This window comes from Nannobrachium achirus, assembly GCF_963921795.1.
Source record: "Nannobrachium achirus genome assembly, chromosome: 17".
NCBI lineage: Eukaryota > Metazoa > Chordata > Actinopteri > Myctophiformes > Myctophidae > Nannobrachium > Nannobrachium achirus.
The window spans coordinates 41,877,452-41,899,723 of NC_137824.1; the positions used below are offsets into that span (position 1 = coordinate 41,877,452).

The 22,272-nt window shown below is 44.0% G+C and overlaps 1 protein-coding gene across 1 annotated transcript in view; it reads right to left on the reverse strand.

The window, feature by feature from the left end:
- Positions 1-15,815, reverse strand: part of tenm2a (teneurin transmembrane protein 2a) — a gene marked incomplete at both ends in the record, with an annotated part of 398,840 nt that extends 383,025 nt beyond the window's left edge. The window contains 1 exon segment of the mRNA XM_080746746.1: positions 15,590-15,815. Coding sequence (XP_080602872.1) covers positions 15,590-15,815 — 226 coding nt within the window.
- Positions 15,816-22,272: the final 6,457 nt, after the last annotated feature.

Genomic DNA, 22,272 nt, shown 5'->3' on the forward strand with positions numbered 1-22,272 from the left:
GTGTGTGTGTGTGTGTGTGTGTGTGTGTGTGTGTGTGTGTGTGTGTGTGTGTGTGTGTGTGTGTGTGCGTGCTTATTTAGGTCATGGAGACTTTAGACACTAAAGACCTGCAGGGAAACAAAGGATAGCACACTGAACAGGAGTGAGCGAGAGACAGAGAGGCACAGAGACCCAGAGAGAGAGAGAGAGAGAGAGAGAGAGAGAGAAGAGACAGAGAGAGAGAGAGAGAGAGAGAGAGAGAGAGAGAGAGAGAGAGAGAGAGAGAGAGAGAGAGAGAGAGAGAGAGAGAGAGAGAGAGAGAGAGAGAGAGAGAGAAGAGACAGCCATGATTAGTGTCTCAGGCTGAGGTGTGATATGATATTTCCATGGCTCCTCTGTGATTCCGCTCATTCAGACAAGGATGTTTGTTAACACATGCTCATTATTCTCCGGCATTCAGACAGAAGTGCGATGCTACAGTACAAAATCAATTGGCGCGAGGCTTATGCTCGCCCCAAGGTATCGTCATGAAGGCAGGATCTATCTCGCCTCGGGACGGGGGGATGCGGTGCATTGCAAACCCACATCATTTATTGAGGCGGCACAAGTTCACACTCTGCAAACAGAGCAGACATCACAGAGAAAATAACATCATTTGAAGGCTTGGGTGACTCTTTGGTCTGGCTGAACACTGTGAAGCTTCTCAGAACAATAACGATGAAGGGATGGTAACCAGAAAGTCTTCTAAGCCGGTGGTTCTCACCCTTTTCAGGCTGTGACCCCTCCAAAAATAATCATATTTTAACTGTGGACCCCGGCCCCCACCCTGACAAGCACTAAGAGTTGACGAATACAAATATTTTTGTATAACATGGTTCTATTGTGAAAATAGCAGATCACGCGTTGCAAGCCGATGTGAGCATGTAGATTGTCTATTTTCACAATTTCGTTGCACATTATATTAATCATCTGGGCCCCCCCCCCAAAATAATTTGGGGAACCCCCTGGGGTACCGACCCACAGGTTGAGAACCACTGTTCTAAGCCAGTGGTTCTCAACCTTTTCAGGCTGTGACCCCCCAAAATAACCATAATTGAACTGGGGGACCCCCCCCCCCCTCCCTGATTAGCACTTGGGAGTTCTAGGAGTTGAGGCATTACATTTTGTTTGACTCGGTTCCACAGATGAATATTGTGAAAATAGGAGATCTACAAGCTCGCAACGCAAGGAGTTGTGAGCTTGTAGATCGTCTAATTTTACAGTGATGTAGGTCTGTAAGCTACTGTACACCGTAGGTCGTAGATTGACAATTTTCACTATTTCAGTTGAGAAAATATTTTTACAAGGCCAAGTGTTTGTCCGTTTTGATTAATGTCATTTTAATTATTGTGGTATGGTGTTTGATGTTATGTCAAAACAAAACTGAACTGTTTTATGTTAGGGCTGAATGTCACAATTCTTATTCTCCAATAAATACATTTCTAAGTCGTTAAACTGGCACAATAATCAGATTAATGTAATCTAAATTACAGTGCATAACTGCATCTATACTATAATTTTGCGAATGTCTGTCTGAGTGAGTGTCTGTCTGTCTGAGTGTCTGTCTGTCACAGCGTTTCTCCTCAGTGGCTGGAGCAATTGATCTGAAATCGCATCACCATTAGCATATGAACACACCTGACATAACTGTGAAGCCCGTTTGTCACTTTCACAAATCATATGCTGTATATTAGCATTTTTATGGTGTATCTACTATCTATTCTGCATCTAGCATGAGGCATATCTATTCTGCATCTAGCATGGGGCAACATGTTTAACCAGCTCTGTGTTTGTGTGTGTGGGGGGGGGGGTTGGCTGGCCCTGTTACAGATGTTGTCATGTAGATCGGTACACAGTATCTCTGTAGCCTTTAAACAAAACGGGTATTTCTTACATTGATACTTTCCATCCTTCATATACTGTGTGCACAGTGCACACCCCATAACCCACACACTGCACATCATTTCAGAGCTCATATCTTTGAACGGGTAAGGCCTAGTATATATAAAGTAGTTTCTCCTTTCCTAAGGAGAAACTTTGAAAACCTACGTTCTAACATCGCACTCTAACTAAACACACACTGCTGCCATGTTACACAGATAAAGGTGTTGATAAATGACACAGCTCGTATTTCCAGCGTTGTACCATGGCCAGCGAAAAATACTGCCCCATTTTATTGATATTTTCCATAAACCATGTACCTTATGTGCCGTATGACATTTTAACTGCCTCACCCGACTGCTATTTTAGCCAAGCGCCTAATGTATGTTTCACACTGCCCATATTGATATCTGACCTGTTTTTCTGTTTGATTTGTTCTCCATCTATTTCCACTTTTCTTGAAACTGAATTGATGGTATTTCACCCACTTTTTAAGACCAGTAAATATGTGATTTGACCATTATGTTGAGTTGATTACTTATTAGTTACTGATGCCGTCGGTGGCTCAATAAATCAATTCCTTCATCACTCTGACACTTTAAAATATTAGCAGCTGCTCTCTGAATTGTTTTTGAATTGTCAAGTAACAAGGAAGCTTGTGTGCTCAATAATCTATGGCCACACCATATTGATACTTGGAGCTCAAGGTGAGTAATACTGCAACTTAGGACTGGGCAAAAAGCTCACAGCGTGTTGCAGTAGAACGCTCATAGATTCTTTTCTTTATTGCTTTAACCCATTTTTGAGCGCCGCGGTGGTGGGCAGGTACTTTACCACTGCACTACCCGAGCGCCTAGACGGATCATTTATGCTCAGCGGGGACAAATGTCCAAGGTCCCCATCCTCACACAGACTGGTAGCGAGAGTAGGCTAATGCTTTGGTGAAACCAGGGACGTGCTGGCCATTGGGAAAAGCGGGACAACTCCCGAACGGCCGGTTCATTCCCGGCCGGTCCAGGCCGGCCATTTGGAAAAGATTAAAAATAAAATGTCGGCCTTCGTTCCATTCTCCTATCTCCAAGTTTCAAATTTGTGGATTTTTTTTTGCAAAGCAAAGCCCTGCTTCATCATACAAGGACGTCGCACAAAAGTAGTGAAAACTGCAGATCTACAAGCACACAACGCCTTGCGGTGCGAGGCGTTGTGTGCTTGTAGATCGGCTGTTTTCACTAGTTTAAATCATTTTTAAAATGATAAATACAAAACAAACGGTTTTGGACATACAAGGTTTCCACCCGACAACGACGAAATATAACTCATGTAATTGGCCCACTGGCTTGTCACTTGTCATGATCTGAAATGGCAAATCTTTTAGTAGCAGCAGCGCTATAGATAGTGCGCAATGAGGGCCTCTCCAACTCTTTTTCCCGGGCTGAACCAGGGGCCCAGCACGTCCCTGGGTGAAACTACACGTCAATTCCAGCTTAAAGGTCAAGTTCGCTGTCACAAGTTTACAGGTATAAACGAGTATCCTACAAGCTCCCAAGAATTTCACAGCAAGGATGAGCTCCCAGAGTGTCCACGACTGCAGACGCATCCTCCGCCCACAACCCCGCGCCCCCACCGTTGTGCTCTAACTCGTTGGGAAAAAACGCGAACTCTGGGAGCTCGCCCTTCCTCGAATTTCAGTGATAAAAGTTACCAGTAAGACCCCCTTAATCGGGAGATAAGCGACCGACAGAGATGATAATGCCGTAGGGATGGGACGATAAGCGATATTATTGTTTATCGTGATAAAAAAACACTCACAATAATCGTATCGTAGATATGTAATTTATCGTGAAATCGTCCTCCGTCATGCACTGGGATCAATTCACCTTTTATTTGTCGAGCTGCATATCCGGTACCATTTAAACCAGGGATGTCAAACATACGGCCCGCGAGATGATTCAATCCGGCCCCAGGCTTGTAGAGCATACATTTCTGAGCATTTAGGGAAAAAAATCACACCCGTGTGAACTGAGCGGTGGTTTACCCACCAACCCCCCCCCCCTCCGTGTGTGTGTGTGTGTGTGTGTGTGTGTGTGTGTGTGTGTGTGTGTGTGTGTGTGTGTGTGTGTGTGAGAACAACAGCGCCCCTCCCTTAACATGTGTGGTCAGAAAAGGTACTGCCAGGCTACATACACGGCCGGACGGCCGGACGGCCGGACGGACGCATACATACCCACACACACGACCACGTATAGGAGACGGTGTGACCACCGCTCAAAAAGTAAGTCTCTAGCCCATTCCTGTCAAGAGTTATGATTGTTTTAAGAATTAACCTAACTAATGACTGCTCACTGCAGGCTAGGTTTCTCCCACCTGGCAGTGATTGAGTTGATTGATTGGAATGTTAAGTGACCAGCTCTCTCTCTCTCTCTTTGAAGATGACAGCATTGCTAGGAATGGGGTGGGGGGTCTGACTATGAATAATACCTGAACATACCTACAATATTCGAACTGTACTCAAAGATTACACATGTTAGACATGGAAATTAATGTTGTTAAGAAAATAACTCATTTAAAAAATATAATAATAATAAAATGTAAAAGATTTATCATTCAGATATTTTCTGAATATGCCATTATTGTTCATTACTTTTATTCTTTTTATTATAAAATACAATACAAATGTTTTGTCCTGCATCAATAATATCTTTTTTTAGCCATTTACAAATTATAGCAGAGACTATAAGGAATTGAATTATTCTATTATCAAATGGTTTATTCTTATTGGCACTTCTTAAAGGAGTAGTTCACCCCCAAAAGGCCATGGAGCCAATGGAGACTCATTCCTAAAACAAAAATTTGATTACAATAAATGCATGCCTATTGATTCCGGATGGGGATCCAAATGCATTTGGGTCCCCATCCGGAATCAATGGGGGGAACTGTACTATTATCACATTTTTGTCTTAGTAATGCGACAAATAAAATAAAAATATATTATTGAACTCAAGTCTCCATTGGGTGAGTAATCAAAGAAAAAAAAAGGGGATGAACTACTCCTTTAAACAAATAGCATCTCTCGTACCTAACTGCAACTGTAATACCAATAATGAAAGTAGCTATTTTACCTAATAATTAACACAATTTGTAAAATGATATACTGCTATACTGCTAGCTACAGCAGTGGCTGAGACGACAGGAAGAAAAACAGAGCGAACATGTGCGCGAGTGACTGTGCATGCCATCCGCGACTGGTTCGGCCCTCATCAAGTCGCCTTTCATCCAATGCGGCCCTCACCCCAAAATGAGTTATAAACCCCTGATTTAAACCCTCTATTGGTAAAACCTACTTATAATATATGTACTTGATACAGTCTTTTTTTCACTCTCTACCAAATCTCTTTGCCAAAAATGGTAAATGGTAAATGGTGCATTTATATAACGCTTTTATCCAAAGCGCTTTACAGAGATTGTGCATTACATTCACCCATTCATGCACACATTTATACACCGGTGGTGGAGGAAACCATGCAAGGCACCAACCAGCTCACCGGGAGCAACTTGGGGTTCAGTGTCTTGCCCAAGGACACTTCGACATGTAGACAGGAGAAGCTGGGATTTGAACCGCCGACCCATGGATCATTGGCCAACCCACTCTACCTCCTGAGCTACAGCCGCCCAAAAAATTGCTCACAACACGTTGCGACGCGTAGATCGCAGATTTTTTGGGGAAATGTTCCGCCCCAGGATAATGGATGTTGGGGCTATTTTGATGATCGCAATAATATCTTAATAGCGATTTCTTTGGTCACAATAATCGTCATATGAAATTTTCATATCGTCCCATCCCCATAATGCTGATTCGTGAATCCTCCTGATGAACTTTCTGAGCTGCAGTGCTGTACGGCTGGGGAAGGGAGTGTGTTAATTGGCTGTGGTAATCCAAGCAGACCGGCTAATGAGTGTGTAATGGGGTAACAGCAGGGGTGAGATCCAACCAACGCAGGGGGGGCGTGGGATCAATGGGAATGTAGCGACGAGCAGGGGTGTCACAAGGGGGGGGGAAAGTGGGACTGAGTTACCAGGGCCAAAGGTGGAGGGGCCTTCATTATTTTATACTTTAGCTATTGAAAAATAGCAGATATACAATCTGCTTTTTTTGAAAATGTGTGCAAATCTTTGAATATTAAGTCTTTTAAGCGAACATTTTTAACTCATATCTTGCTTCTGGGGGGTCCCTGGAACTAAATATTTTGAGATGGGGGTCCGTGGCCAAATACATGACATGAAAAAGTTTGAGCACCACTGACATAGAAACAGGTATTTTCAAAAAACCTTAGAAATATTCAAAGACTTGTACAAATTCTTCAAGATTTTTCAAAAATAACAGATGTACAAGCTCGCAGCACTGCACTCGGTGCCGCGCTGTGAGCTTGTATATCTGCTATTTTTCAATACTTAAAGCACAAGATAATGCGTAATAATGCGTTCCCAGTCTAAATGCTTTAAACCCCCTCCCCCTAGGAAGAACATTCATGGGGGGCCCGCAGTGAATCCTTGTACCCAGGGCCCAGAGTTTGGTGTGACACCCCTGGTAGCGACGAACGCCAGTCCGTCTGAACCTCTCAGGTTTTCGGAGGAGCAGTTCGTCGCCTGGGGACATGAGCTCTTCCAGAGATCCTCCAATGCTCCAAACTGAGGTTATGGGTCAAAATATATTAACAGTGAATAGCCCCCAAAGCCCCCCATGGCTTGTAAAAATATGCAGCCGCATGAATCATGTTGAGAATTGTTATCACACGGGCATTGCCATGACAATAGAAGACAAGGCATTATTGTGACCATAGAAATCGCGATTTACAATATCGTGATAATCAAAATCCATTATCCTGGGGCGGAACACTTGCTAAAAAAATAGCAGATCTACAAGCTCACAACGCGTTGTGAGCTTGTAGATCAGCTATTTTTTTGGACATTTGATAGAGAGTGAAAAAAAGACTGTATCAAGTACGTATATTATAAATACCATTTACCAATTATAGAGGTTTTAAGTGGTACCGGATATGCAGCTTGGGAAATAAAAGGTGAATTGATCCCAGTGCATGACAGAGGACGATTTCACGATAAATCAAATCTCCACGATACGATTATCGTGGAACAATAGCGATTATCGTCCCATCCCTAGTGTACGCTGAGCCACACTGCAACATGAAGACCTGATGATAGGACAGTTTTCTCTAAGTATAAGCAGGACATTACAATATTCTGTCTTGTTTCGTGTAGCTAATATGGCGGCGCGGACAAGAACAGGGCTTGTGAGCATCATCACCGAGACAGATGGGTACTGAAATATTGAGTGACAGAGAGGAGAGACTGACAGAGAAAGACAACAAGATAGATCTCTGCCTTAACAGTAAATTCACTTCTATAACCGAGCAAGTCAATACACATCTCTGGCCTAAGGTGCACATAGCATATCGTCGTTGTCGGGCAGAAACCTTGTATCTCCAAGTTTCAATTTTCAAAGCAAAGCCCTGCTTCATCATACGAGGCCGTCGCACAAAGGTAGTGAAAACAGCAGATCTACAAGCACATGTGCTTGTAGATCGGCTGTTTTCACTAGTTTATATAATTTTTAAAATGATAAATGCAAAACGAAGAGTTTTGGACATACAAGGTTTCCACCCGACAACGACGATATATATGTGTGTGTGCGTGTGTGTTTGCGTGCGTGTATGTGCGCGTGTGTTTGTTCAGTGCCTCCGTGCTCTTATAGTGCTTTATTGTCATTCTCACCTGGGTTTGACTCACACCCACTCGTCTCTCGCTTAAATAAAGTGACAGATGCACGGGCCAATCAATATGCATCAACAAAGCCACCGAGCTGTAAATTGGTTGCGCTGCACAAGTCATTAGAGCAGGGGTTTTCAAACTTTTTGGACTCAGGGCACCCCTGTAAATAACTTTTTCATCCACGGCACCCCTGAATTACACTGTTAATTTTTAGGGATCTTACATCCTATATTGGAGAAATATCCGTTTCCATCAGAACTGACTGAAAATAACGTTATACTTGACGTTTAACCACTTAAACCCCAGCAAGCCTATTCTGGGGGGGGAAGGTTCACCAAAAATAGCCGATCTACAAGCTCACAACGCGTCACGTTGTGACGTGTTGTGAGCTTGTAGATCTGCTATTTTTGGTGAAGACAGCTGTCGTAGATGGAAAAGGAAACTCATCAAGTACAGTGCAAATCAGGTCTGTTTTACTAAGCATAGTGAAGTGATATTGATGTAGTGATATTTATGAATTCCAAAATGTTATCAAATTACCTCGCGCCACCCCTGGACTGGCATCACGTCGGCACCCCAGGGTGCCCCGTCCGTCACCCACTCTGAAAACCCCTGCGTTAGAGCAAAGTTGCAGAATGTGCGTATAGGGCTTTGGGTGACCTCAAAACTTCTTAACAAGGGGCAAATCCCATTGTGATGGGTCTGCATATACAAAAGGAACAACATCATTATAATTTCATCAAAGCTAATCATGGTCTTCAGGGAGGCACAGAGGTGCATGAATTACTAATATCTCACAGGGATCAGCTCAAATACCACATCTTACTGTACGTCTGAACCTTCTGCTAGATAGGAGAAGTAAAAGGAACAAAACATTATTTGAATGTTATTTTCTCTCTCTCTCAGGACCCAGTTTAATATCTTAGGGTAGTACTCCAGTTAAGAAATATAATTGCCTTTCTCTGACTTGTTTCTGTCTTAGTCTTGTCCTAATGTTGCCTCTTAATCCATTTAGAACGGGTACACATATTGTGTATCATTATTTCATGCTTTAACTAATGAAAAATAGCAGATCTACAAGCTCACACCGAGTGCCGCGCTGCGAGCTTGTAGATCTGCTATTTTTGAAAAATCGTGAAAATTAGAATTTTGACCCGAGTGTCTTTTGAAAAACCTATGTTTCCATGTCAGCAATCTGGCCAGCCATCGTCAAAGAAAAGGTCCTTTTCACTTAACTGGAGCTCAGTTAGTCTGTTCTTGAGAGACTACTATGTCAGTGGTTCTCAAACCTTTTCATGTGAAGGACCCCCAAAATGATATTTATGTGGCCACGGACCCCCATCTCAAAATATCTAGTTCCAGGGACCACCCAGAAGCAAAATTTGAGTTACAAACGTTCGCTTTGAAAATACATAATATTCAAAGATGTGCACGCATTTTCACGACTTTTTCAAAAATAGCAGATCTACAAGCTCACAGCGCGGCACTCGGTGCCGCGCTGTGAGCTTGTATATCTGCTATTTTTCACTGGTTAAAGCATTCAATAATTCTAGACCTAAATGGGTTAATATCTTAGGGTAGTACTCCAGTTAAGAAATATAATTGCCTTTCTCTGACTTGTTTCTGTCCCAGTCGTGTCCTAACGTTGCCTCTTAATCGTGTGCTACTTATTCGAAAAAGGAGAGCATTGTTTCAATCCCACATTCTCTCATTTCGAGAATCTAGTTCTAATTGGCACAAACGTGGCAAGGACGGGAAAACCAAGCTTTGACCCCCATATTAGATTAGACTTTACTGTTCCAGAGGGAGATTTGTTTTCACAGCCAGTTCTAGCCAGAAACACACATACTTAAACAGAGTAAACAAAGCAACGCTCTGTACGGATAAAGACAATACATAGAATCTCCAAAAATGTGTTCATTCATCTCTGCACACAACATCATCATCATCATCAGCGAGGCACTTGGTTTAATGCTGCAAGGGCAGAGCGGGCAAAACTCCTGCTGACGCAAACACTTCTTCATTTTAAAGTCCTATATCTGGGTCCAGATGGCAGTGATATGAAGTGATGATTGAGGGGGTGATGAGTGTCATTTGCTATAGTGAGAGAGTGTTAGGCATCTGATGGCTCTGTCCTTCCTGTCTGAGCGTTGCGGAAAGGCCAGTGATTTTAGAGGCAGTATGTCTGATGAGAACCTGCACTGTCCGTTTGCTGACATTTGACAACTGACACCAGGGGTGTCGCACTAAATTCTGTGCCCTGGGTACAAGGATTCAGCCCCCCCATGAATGTTCTTCATAGGGGGAGGGGGTTTAACCCATTTAGACTGAGTACCCATTATTTTGTGCTTTAACTATTGAGAAATAGCACATATACAAGCTCACAGCGCGGCACTCGGACATGGCAGAGAGTGAAAAAAGTACATATAAGTACGTTTTACCAATATAGGGTTTAAGTGGTACCGGATAATATGCAGCTCTGCAAATAAAAGTTGAATTGATCCCATGTGCATGACGGAGGACGATATCACGATAAATTAAATCTCCACGATACGATTATCGTGAGTGTTTTTTTTATCACGATAAACGATAATATCGCTTATCGTCCCATCCCTATAGTCACCAGCTTATTGCTATTTTCATCCTCTTACCAATACCTTTCCTGTGTGTTTCACTCTCATTGCTGTTGATGCTATGACACCAGAACGTCCTCATGGGGATCAATAAAGATCTGTCTTATCTTAAAAGTTTATCTGGCTTCTGGTTCTTTTTGTTCCTCTCTAATCTCTCCTATGTGTCTCTGTTTCTTTGTCTCTGTGCTTCCCGCCCTCCTTCCCTCCAACACTGGTCCCTGTGGTGTGACAGTCCATATGGTGCCTCGATACTGTTGCTCTCCTGTGGCCACACTTCCCACGATGCATCTGTGGCTCGGGGACTTTGCGGAGAGCCGATTGGCTGAGGGGGACTGCGGTATCGACCAGTCACATTGCCTAGTGTGAGGTCAGCACGGTGCGGCGGCGGACTGTGTCTTAACACAATACATGACACCCCACTGACATGACTTTCATCCATCCTTCCAATAGCGTCCTCCGTTCCTTTCTACACGTTTACCTCTCCTCCTAAAGAAAGTAGTGTAGCCTAACAGTATATCTTTTCTATTCTTTCATAATGAACACTGGTCGCTGCAGGAGAGCCGTTAAGTTGTTCTGTGAAAGCGGCTTGGAGTGTACATTAGAACATTTTGTCTAAATTAAGCATTGCATTATGCAGGGCGCGGGAGCCCTACCGCCCCAGCTGTATAATCAGCTGACAACCCGCTGATTGAATCAGCGCTTGTAATCAGCCACGCGTTTCTATATGCACCAATCACGGCCCATTCTCACAACAAAGGCAGGCCATTTAAATATGGCTTCCTCCTACACCGAGCCCTGCTAAAAAACAACAATGCTGTCCACGCACATGCTTCTTCTGGCAAAGGCTTTGCCTCCACCACCTCTGCTGCGTACACATTTCTAGTACAGTAGTTCAGACAGGGGCGTCACAAGGGGGGGGGGGGGGGGGGGGGGGTGGGGGGGAGTGGGACTGACTAGGGCCCAAGGTGGAGGGGCCTTAATTATTTTATACTTTAGCTATTAAAAAATAGCAGATCTATAAGCTCACAGCACGGCACCGAGTGCCACGCTGCAAGCTTGTAGATCTGCTATTTTTGAATAGTCATTGAGAATGTGTGCAAATCTTTGAATATATGTATTTTTTAAGTGAACATTTGTAACTAAAATTTTGCTTCTGGGGGGGTCCCTGGAACTAAATATTTTGAGATGGAGGTCTGTGGCCAAATACATATAATTTTGGGGGTCCTTCAAGTGAAAAAGTTTGAGCACCACTGACATAGAAAAAGGATTCAAAGACTTTTCACGATTTTTCAAAAATAGTTAAAGCACAAAACAGTGTGTAATAAGTCGTTGGGGGGGGGGGGGGGCCGCAGTGAATCCTTGTACCCAGGGCCCAACATGTGGTGCGACACCGCTGAGTTCAGAGTCTTCCATGGTTCAAAGGTTACACAGAAATGTAACGTCTTGCTTTGGACCCACTATTGCTGCTTGGCAAACGCATGGAGCATCTTATAGGCCAGGGGTTTTCAAAGTGGGTGGCGGGGCACCCTGGGGTGCCGTGACGGCAGTCCAGAGGTGCCACGAGAAAATGTTATGATATTTGGAATTTATTTGGAAACTTGAAGTACAAAGTTTTTTTCAGTCAGTTCTAACCAAAATGGCTATTATTTCAGCATTTTCCTCGCAACATAATCACTAAAATATCGTCACTGTCGGGCAGAAACCTCGTATCTCCAAGTTTCAAATGTGTACGTCTTTTGGTAAAGCAAAGCCCTGCTTCATCATAAAAGACGGTCGCACAAAACTAGTGAAAACAGCCGATCTACAATTGCGAGGCGTTGTGTGCTTGTAGATCTGCTGTTTTCACTAGTTTAGTACATTTTATAGATGATAAATACAAAATGAACAGTTTTGGACATACAAGGTTTCCACCCGAAAACAACGATATTCTATAAATATATAAGGTGCTGGGAGTGAAAATTATAATTTAGGGGTGCCTCGGATAAAAAAAGTATTTATGGGGTGCCCTGAGACAAAAAAGTTTGGGAACACCTGTTATAGGCTGCCAGGACCCTGTTAAGACGTCGGTAGACATCTTAACCTGGTTACCATGGTTACCAGGTAAACAGGCGCTGCTACGGCCGCTGGTGAGCGAAAACACTACATATCCCATGATGCAACTCGTCCGCCAGCATCATGACGTGTCTAATCTCGATAATCTCCTATTCATTGCTGATGCAAAGAAACGGCTTTATCTCTGAATCTACTTCCAAAAACGCAGAGAATGCAGAGAACCGCGCTTTTTTTTCACGGCGACACTGGGCCGTGAGGATCGGCCGCGTTTAGAAATTTCCACGTTCCGCGTGAAAATAAACATACTCGGCCGCCATTACAGACCGTGAATTTCAACAACATCGACTCGACTGTGGCTTCCGGTGCTCTTCAAGACAAAGCACAAGTCAATGGCGGCTCTCTATAGCCAAATAATTACAAAAAGAATGGCCTGCCAAGTGTTAAGAGCACAGCCATCCGTGCCAAGTACTGTACTTCTTGCAATAAATTGATAAATCCATAAGGAGAATGCTACCGACTAAAACTGTGCACGGGATAGAGACACACGCAATCATTAAGACAGTACCTCCGTTTTATAGCTTTGGACGGATCGTGTATGATTTCAAGTCTTTAAGGAATAATAATTCTACAGGTATCTAAGCAACCAAGGGCGTCCTGAACAAGTGGAACAAGTTGGGTTTGTTTTTTGAAAGTATTCCATTCTATTCCATTCTATTCTATTTTAAGCCTTTGAGCCGTCTTGTCATTTACTGCTACCATGTCCATGAGGCAGAGAAAACAGAGCTTAGCACAGATCAATCCCATTGAATCTGACTCCTTTCACTAGCCAGGGATCAATACCGCAATGCTGCCTGTTCCGTGTCCCCCCGCAGTATATGCATGTGTACGTGCGCACGCACACGCACACGCACACACACACACACACACACACACACACACACTTTAAAGACATGTCTGAAAGATGCCCCACCCTTCAAGAATGACCTATCGGCCCATCGGCTGACTCGCTCCCCAGGGAATAGTGAAGTTCATTATGACAGGCTTGCCAGCGCTAAAGGCCTGCTGTAGTCTCCTGCCACCTTAAAGAACAGTCTCTAGGCCATCTGGTGTGACTTCAACATGGAGGTTCTTGTTGCACAGGCGGTAATGCCTGTACCGCAGCAACGTCAGTGTGATGGTGAGTGTTGCTAGGGATGCTTCATAAGATGTTATTTACTTTAAAGTTATACCATGTAACTTTTTTTATAAAACAAATCTTAAAATTGTCCTAACTGTTAAATCGCTAAAGTTTTAGAACCCCCACTCTGTTATTTTCAGCTTCTGAAGCCTTCTCTTTATATGTTTTCTATGAGTTGTGAGGGGGGGAGAATTTCCCGGCAAAATGATGTCATCTCCCACATGATACACTACCGGCCAATCACAGCGCCGATCATACACCACCGGCCAATCACAGCGAGTCTTGCTGTCTCTAAAGGAAGTAGCTTCCCTCAGCAACTGTGTTTACATTGGTGAAGGAATCTTGCTTGCTACTCCCTCAATTCTGGTCTAAAAATGATGGGAGACGGCTCTACGGAATCGTATCGGCAAGGCGGAGGTGCTCGCGACGGCCGCGGTGGTCCGCGGACCCCCGGGCGACTCCGGCCGAAAAAAGCAATACCGCTACTGACCACTAGTTGAGCAGCTTCCACAGTACAGCTTTAAAAGGAGTACGTTCACCCCCAAAATGACTTATTTTCTATTGATTACTCACCCCAATTATCTTCCTTACATATCTACTGCATAGTACTGTGTTCTATTCGTCTGTCATTCAATGTTATATGAGATACTTAAATGGTTTCCTGTGGAAATAAGCTTAGTCTTTTCATGGATCTCCTTTTAGTAGACCTTGTACCAGTGAACTGTACTGGTTCAGTGTTCCTTTTTTTTTTTCGTCATGGACAGACATTTATTGCTTCATACATGTTCAGTATATTGACATATTCCAGGTTCTGTGATGACCAAGCTTTCAACAATTCTTTCACAGAAATCGAAACCAAACACAATATAAAAAGCAGCAGCAGCAGGGCAGTATAAATATGGGGGAGCTTTCACTATGTCACATTCCTATGCCAATAATTTGAAGAGACAAAAAAATACATTTTGTGTCTCCATCCGGAATCAAAGGGGGTACATTCATTATAATCGAATTATTATCTTAGTCTTAGTCTTAGTTTTTCTTTAAATTGAATTCAAGTCTACAAGGGGTAAGCAATCAATAGGAAAATAAATAATAACAAAAATCTAATGTGGGTGCACTACTCCTTTACATCCTGTGGAATGATCATTCAGTGGAATTAGCTAGAATTCTAGCATACCATTTTAGTTCACTACAGGCACAAAGCTAAACCAGGCTGATTCTCTTGCAGTGTATAGGGAGCATTTAGCAGTGTTTACCCGAGCTGTCCTGGTGCTTTGTTTTAGCTCGTCATGCCTTTCTTTGTAGCCCGTTGAGACTGTAACACATTAACGGCTATACAAAATAAACTTGACTTAACTTGATTTGAAGTCGAGTTCTTGTACATTTAGCCATAACAAGGTTTGTGCAGTACACAACGTGTACTAGAGTACGGATACAGCCCAGCTTTACAGTATAAAGCGCCCTACAGACGGACGGCGGTTGACGTGGACATTCCCGCTTGGATCAGCGGGGATCGCGCCGCGGTCAGACACAAACACAATCGCTTCGCAAGAAAACGCTGGGCGATATTACGCCTAGCAGCCACTGTTGTTGTCCTCCTGCACGCCAGCCGCCAAGCGTGGAAAAGAAAAGATGACCACAATCCATCTCTTGCCGCCCGCGAGTGCATGCATGAACGAGCACGCGTGCAGGGATTTCACGGGACTGCACCTGCTCGCCTCGCCGCTCCTCAATCGCAACTCAAATTAATTCCTAGGACGCGGCAACCGCGCCCCGCCTGAAAGGCGCTTAAAGGCCTGTCCATAGTATCTCCGAAATGTTCGGTGAGCTGCAACGTGCAAATTTCCGAACTCTCATTCGGTGTATTCTTTTCAGAAGTCGCGAGTGACGTCATTTTGTAGTCAAACCGGACCTTTTGACCGAAAAGTTCGGTTTCGGTCAAAATATGGACAGGCCTTAACTTTGCACTGAGATATGTGGGAGTGGGTGCGGGGCGGGAGGGGGGGGGGCTCGCATGGTACAAAAACACTCCAGACACACCCACCTTGTCTGGAATATTCGTCCGCCTCTCGGTGCACCAAGTCGGACATGCAGCCCGCGTAGTGCAGCCTCTGCTCGTGGTCAAAGGCCTTGAGGGTCTCGCTGGAGCTGTAGGACTTCTGGGTGGGCACGCGGCACTCGTCGGCGTCCAGGGACGAGGTGTTGTAGTGGGGCTCCTTGGAGCAGTGGCCCCTGGTCAGGGAGCGGTGCCGCCGGTCCTTCAGGTCCATGGCTGGGCGTTAGGGAGGGAGGGAGGGAGGGAGGGGCGGATTAGAGACGGAAGCAGGGGAGAGGGAGGGAGGGAGGGAGGGACACCTCCTGGACACCTCTCTGCCTGCCAACGACAGTCTACTGTCTTCAGTCACCTGGAAGAGAACAGAGAGAGAGAGCGAAAGGTTAGTACAAAATTAATCAATTTAGGCCTAGATTTATTGAATGCTTTAACTGTTGCAAAATAGCAGATATACAAGCTCACAGCGCGGCACTGCGAGCTTGTAGATCTTTTTTATCGTAAAAATGTGTTTCTGCTTCTGGAATCTGGGTGGTCCCTAGAACTAAATATTTTGAGATGTGGGTTCGGCGGCCAAATGCATATCATGTTGGGGGTCCTTGACATGAAAAGGTTTGAGCACCACTGACATAGAAACATAGGTTTTTCCAAAAAAACCTTAGAAGGATTCAAAAGACACTTATAGAATCGGGTCAAAATGGGGTCAGAAATTAAAAATGTCACGATTTTTCGAAAATAGCAGATCTACGAGCTCGCAGCGCGGCACTCGGTGCCGCGCTGTGAGCTTGTATATCTGCTATTTTTCAATAGCTCAAGCATAAAAGAATGCTTAACAACGTGTACCCGGTCTAACCGGGTTAATGGATTCAGTTCTGCGAGTCACTGTTCTTGCCTCTGCGATCCCCCAGAGAGCCTGAAGGGAACGTTAGGTAAGGCCTGAGAACGAGGCAGCAGTGGAAGCCAGCCAGGCAGTCAGGCACGCAGTCACACATGAAGAGAGCTGTATCGACACAGGATTGACAGACCTGCCAGAGCCCAGGACCCTGATAGATAGCTGCCCATCGACCTGCCCACCGATGACAAATGACCAGGGCCAGCGTTTGGATTTACAACAGAAAATAAAGCAGACAACGGGCCCCCAAACAGAGCTGTATCGCTATAACGCGGTGTCTGGGATGTGCGCACGGCGCAGGCCGGTGCGTGCGCGCACACACACAAGAAAATAATTGACAGAAGATTAAGAGACCGCGAGGATGAAAGAGAATGAAGGATGGTCGGGATTGACGGAGAGCGGGAGAGGGGAGGAAATCTCCATCGGAAGGAGGTGAAGAGTGAGCGAGGAAAAGCAGCTGAACACGACAGGAAGGATGAGGAGAGGAGGAGAAATGACTTGAGGGCATTGTTGGTCTCCAACTCATTATCAAAGTGAGAATGAATCCCACTCCCTCAGAGGCTGTGAGGGATAATCAAACACACCCAGGCATGTGCACGCACGCATGTACACGTGCAGGCACGCACACACACACACAGGCGCGCACGGACACACACACACACACATACACACACACACACACGCGCGCGCGCGGGCGCACATGGACACACACACACACACACACACACACACACAGTCACACACACGCGTCCGTGCATGTATGCACTCACAAACATGCATGACAATACACATACACAGGCCTACGTATTCGTTCATTCGTGCAAGCATGCACACATAAACGTGCATGCAGTGGTGGAAAAAGTACTCAAATGTTTTACTTGAGTAAAAGTATCAATACTGCAATGCAGAAATACTCAAGTAGAAGTCCTGTATTAAAAATGTACTTGAGTAAAAGTACAAAAGTATTGGTATCAAAATGTACGAGTACCAAAAGTAGAAAGTACTCGTTCTGCGGAAAGTCCCATTTCAACTTTTCAAATGTATAAAAATCTTTTGAAAATAGCAGATCTACAAGCTCACAATGTGTCGCATCGTGACGCATTGTGAGCTTGTAGATCGGCTATTTTCAAATGTCCGAAATATATATAGGTCTTAAGTTGTTAATGAATGGTTTGTGATAATAATCAGAATCTACAAAGTAACTAGTAACTAAAGTTTTCAAATACATGTAGTGGAGTAAAAGTACAATATTTGGATCCAAAGTGTACTTAAGTACAGAACTTAAATAAATGTACTTAGTTACTTTACACCACTGCGTGCATGACACACACACACACACACACACACACACACACACACACACACACACACACACACACACACACACACGCTTGTTCGCAACAAACCCAGTGCACCCACTCGCTCAGAGAACACAGCGGGTGCTCGAGCTGCGATGGCAAAACGACCAGAAAATCGTACCTCCTCTAACCTGCATGACGGCGAAAAGACCAGGGGGGAGACATCAAATACCAGCCTGCATTTTTCTTCCCCCCCCCCCCTATTCATTAACCCATTTAAAATCATATACATATACAGTATACACGATTAGGATGTTAATGTAACACGATACACCCGAGCAGTGGGCCTCAAGCCATGCATTACATTAGCAGCAAAAGATCAAAGTACAACAATACAACAACCACTACTAACGGTAATTGACATCAATGCTTGGGGCAGATGCTTCTATGAGATGTTTATGGAAGTAAATAGGTCATCCCTGCTAGCCTGCCGCGGCCTTAAAAGCTCAGAGTCTGCGGCATCCAGCCACACCACAGCGCAGCACTACACGATGTGTCCATCAATATCGTCGTTGTCGGGTGGAAACCTTGTATCTCCAAGTTTCAAATGTGTAGCAGTGATAGCTGAGTGGTTAGTGTCCATACCTAGGACTCCGGAGGCCCCAGAGGTCGCAGGTACGATTCCCCGCTCCAGCTATCACTGCTCTAATGCCCCTCGCGCTCCTTGTGGGCTGCACTGGTTTCAGCTGGGTTAAGCTGAAAAAAGCAGCTGGGTTGGGCTGCGATATCTGAATTTCCCTCACGGGAGGAGTAGGTAACTATCATACAAGGCCGTCGCACAAAAGTAGTGAAAACAGCTGATCTGCAAGCACACAACGCCTCGCGGTGTGAGGCGTTGTGTGCTTGCAGATCGGCTGTTTTCACTAGTTTAAATCCTTTTTAAACTGATAAATGCTAAACGAACGGTTTTGGATATACAAGGTTTTCACCCGACAACGACGCTATGCACAATGCAGCCCCGCCAGAAATGTCTATCACAATATGTGCAGCGCAGCACTGTAGAGCCAGCCCATACGTATGCATGCACAGCACCGTGTCCACTGCTCGGGAATGATGCAATTCAGGAACAATGCAAGTCGGGAATTAATGCCCCAGTCCATCCGGGTTATGCAATACCCAACGTACCCGTTGTACACATTGTCAAGAGCACCCGTTGTCCCGTATGTATGTCTGTGTCCCTTTTATGCCCATACATGGAGATCTCTATTCTCTGTACCTGTCTGTGTCTCCTTTATGCCCATATTGGAGATCGTGATCACTCTATCTGTCTGTCCTTGTCCATTTTGTGCCCATATATGGAGATCCCGGGTTGGATTGGCGGTTCTGGACAACCAGATGTCGATCTATGCCTATGGTTTTGTATGGACGTATCGGTTGGATCGTGGGTCTGGACAACCGTCTATTTGATCAACTGGACGCCGCGCGTGGGTTTGAAGTCGTCGGTCGGATGGTTCTCGAGATACATGAACTACGGACAGACGGACGGACAGAAAGAGATTTCAGTTGTTGTAGAACAGTGGTTCTCAAACTTGGGGTTGGGACCCCCAAGTGGGGTCCCCAGATGATAATGTCATTTTTTCTCTCACTCAATGGTAAACAAACCAACACACAGTCTAAGTGTATACATTGTATCTGCACATTTCTAAAGTGACAATTTAAGGACTTTCAAGACCAAACTGGCCAAACTGTCAAATATTAAGTAAGCAAGAGGGGAACGTTGTGAAACGCCTCGCGTTGCGAGGCGTTGTGAGCATGTGGATCGGCTATTTTCACAATATTTATCTGTGGAACCGAGTCACATTAAATGTTATAACTACAAATTCCAAGTGCTTGTCAGGGTGGGGGTCCCCAGTTCAAATATGTTTATTTTGGTGGTCACCGCCTAAAAAAGGTTTGAGAACCCCTGTTGTAGAACATGCTACAACAATTCGCTACGTGTACCTGTTTGAGTGAGTGACAAGTTCTTGAATGACTTGTCCATCACAACATGTAACTCCAGCCAAAAGTGCTAATATATTGCTGACACAAAGACACTCACAAAGGGGTGTCATTAGTTTGCTAAATGCCTAATTACATGCTGGGACGGAGAAGGAGAACAAGGAACAATGAGGGGGAGAAAGCCAGAGGACGCAGTCGATCCGTTTAACCCATTTAGGGCCTAGAATTATTGAATGCTTTAACTGTTGAAAAATAGCAGATATACAAGCTCACAGAACAAGCTCACAGCACGGCACCGAGTGCCGCGCTGCGAGCTTGTAGATCTGCTATTTTTGGAAAAAGCCGTGAAAATGTGTGCAAAACTTTGAATATATGTATTTTTAAAGCGAACGTTTGTAACTCAAATTTTGCTTCTGGGTGGTCCCTGGAACTAAATATGGCCAAATACATATGTATTTGACCACGGACCCACATCTCAAAATATTTAGTTATAGAACCACTGACATAGTAGTCTCTCAAGAACAGACTAACTGAGCTCCAGTTAAGTGAAAAGGACCCTTTCTTTGACGATGGCTAGCCAGATTGCTGACATAGAAACATATAGGTTTTTCAAAAAACCTTTGAAGGATTCAAAAGACACTTATAGAATTGGGTCAAAATTAAAATGTTCAAGATTTTTCAAAAATAGCAGATCTACAAGCTCGCAGCGCGGCACTCGGTGCCGCGCTGTGAGCTTGTATATCTGCAATTTTTTTAATAGTTAAAGCATACAATAACAATACACAATAATGTGTACCCGTTATGAATGGATTAATATGGACCCATTGTAAAATGCTTAGGAGGTGGTATTGAAAAGTGCCCTGCTATGTCCATTGATTAACAGTAGGTATTAAGACTCATAAAGTGCTCATTATGCGCTGGCATCCATCACAGAGGCTATTAGCAGTTCAACCTTAATGTGTTTGTACCTTCTGAGGAGGGGAGAGGAGAGGGCGTCGGTTGCTGCTGTCGCCATCGTGATTTTTCACTTGACGATTCATCGTCTGTCACACTAGTTGCAATTAACGATTTAATTGTGTTTTTGGCATTGAACGCAGGAACCTAATGAATACGTTTGGCTTTTAGGCTTCGTAAACTAAAGCCCCAAACATGGCGGGTAACTAAAACATACAAAAGAAATGCATGACATATAGGGATGGGACGATACGCGATATTATCGTTTATTGTGATAAAAAACACTCATGATAATCGTATCGTGGAGACTTAATTTATCGTGATATCGTCCTCCGTCATGCACTGGGATCAATTCACCTTTTATTTGCCGAGCTGCCCATCCGGTACCACTTAAACCCTCTATAATTGGTAAAAGGTACATATAATATATGTACTTGATACAGTCTTTTTTCACTCTCTAAAAAAAAAAAATAGCCGATCTACAAGCTCATAACGCGTCAAAAAGCGTCACAGCGCGTCACAACGTGACGCATTGTGAGCTTGCAGATCTGCTATGTTTTGGCAAATGTTCCGCCCCAGGATAATGGATTTTGATTATCGTGATAATATCGTAAATCGCGATTTCTTTTGTCACAATAATCGCGATATGACATTTTCATATCGTCCCATCCCTGGTGACAAAATAACGTTATACTTTCAAAAAGCAGGAAATAGCCTTTGTGACGTTATGTGAGCTTGTAGATCTGCTACGTCTGCTCTCTTTGGGAAGACGTATGAAACATTTTTAACGTGGAAAGTTTAAACTATGATGACGATTATTCAAAATAATTGCGATTATCTGCGATCAGGCGGTTATGTAATTATTGAGACAGGCCTAGGCGTTGGCTCAGCAAACACGGGGACCTTGTGATGACAGGAACTTGCAATCTCCTGATACACTTGGCAACGTGCGTGCCCTTGTGTGTGTGTGTGCGCGTGTGTGCGCGTGTGTGCGTGCGTGTGTTCTGATCTGTAACACAACGGGACACAATGTCCTCACAATTACAAAACAACGAGGATTGGGGGACAGCATGTACAGCAGTGGTGGAAAAAAGTACTCAATGTTTTTACTCAAGTAAAAGTATCAATACTGCAGTATAGAAATACTCTGTTACAAGCCGGAATTCAAAATGTACTTGAGTAAACGTACAAAGTATTGGCAGCAAAATATACTTAAAGTACCAAAAGTAAAAGTACAAAATGTTTGAAAATAGCAGATACAAGCAGTACAAGCTCACAAAGTGTCACAAAGCTGTAGATTGGGTATTTTCAAATATACCTGTAGGTATAAAATTATGGCTAGAGTGGATTTATGTATGTTTTATAATATTATAATCTATATCTGCAAAGTAACTAGTAGCTAAAGTTTTCAAACAATTGTAGTGGAGTAATAGTGCAATATATGGATCCGAGATGTAGCGGAGTAGAAGTAAAAGTATTAGAAATTGAAAACACTCAAGTAAAGTCAAAACTGTACTTAAGTAAAGTACTCACAG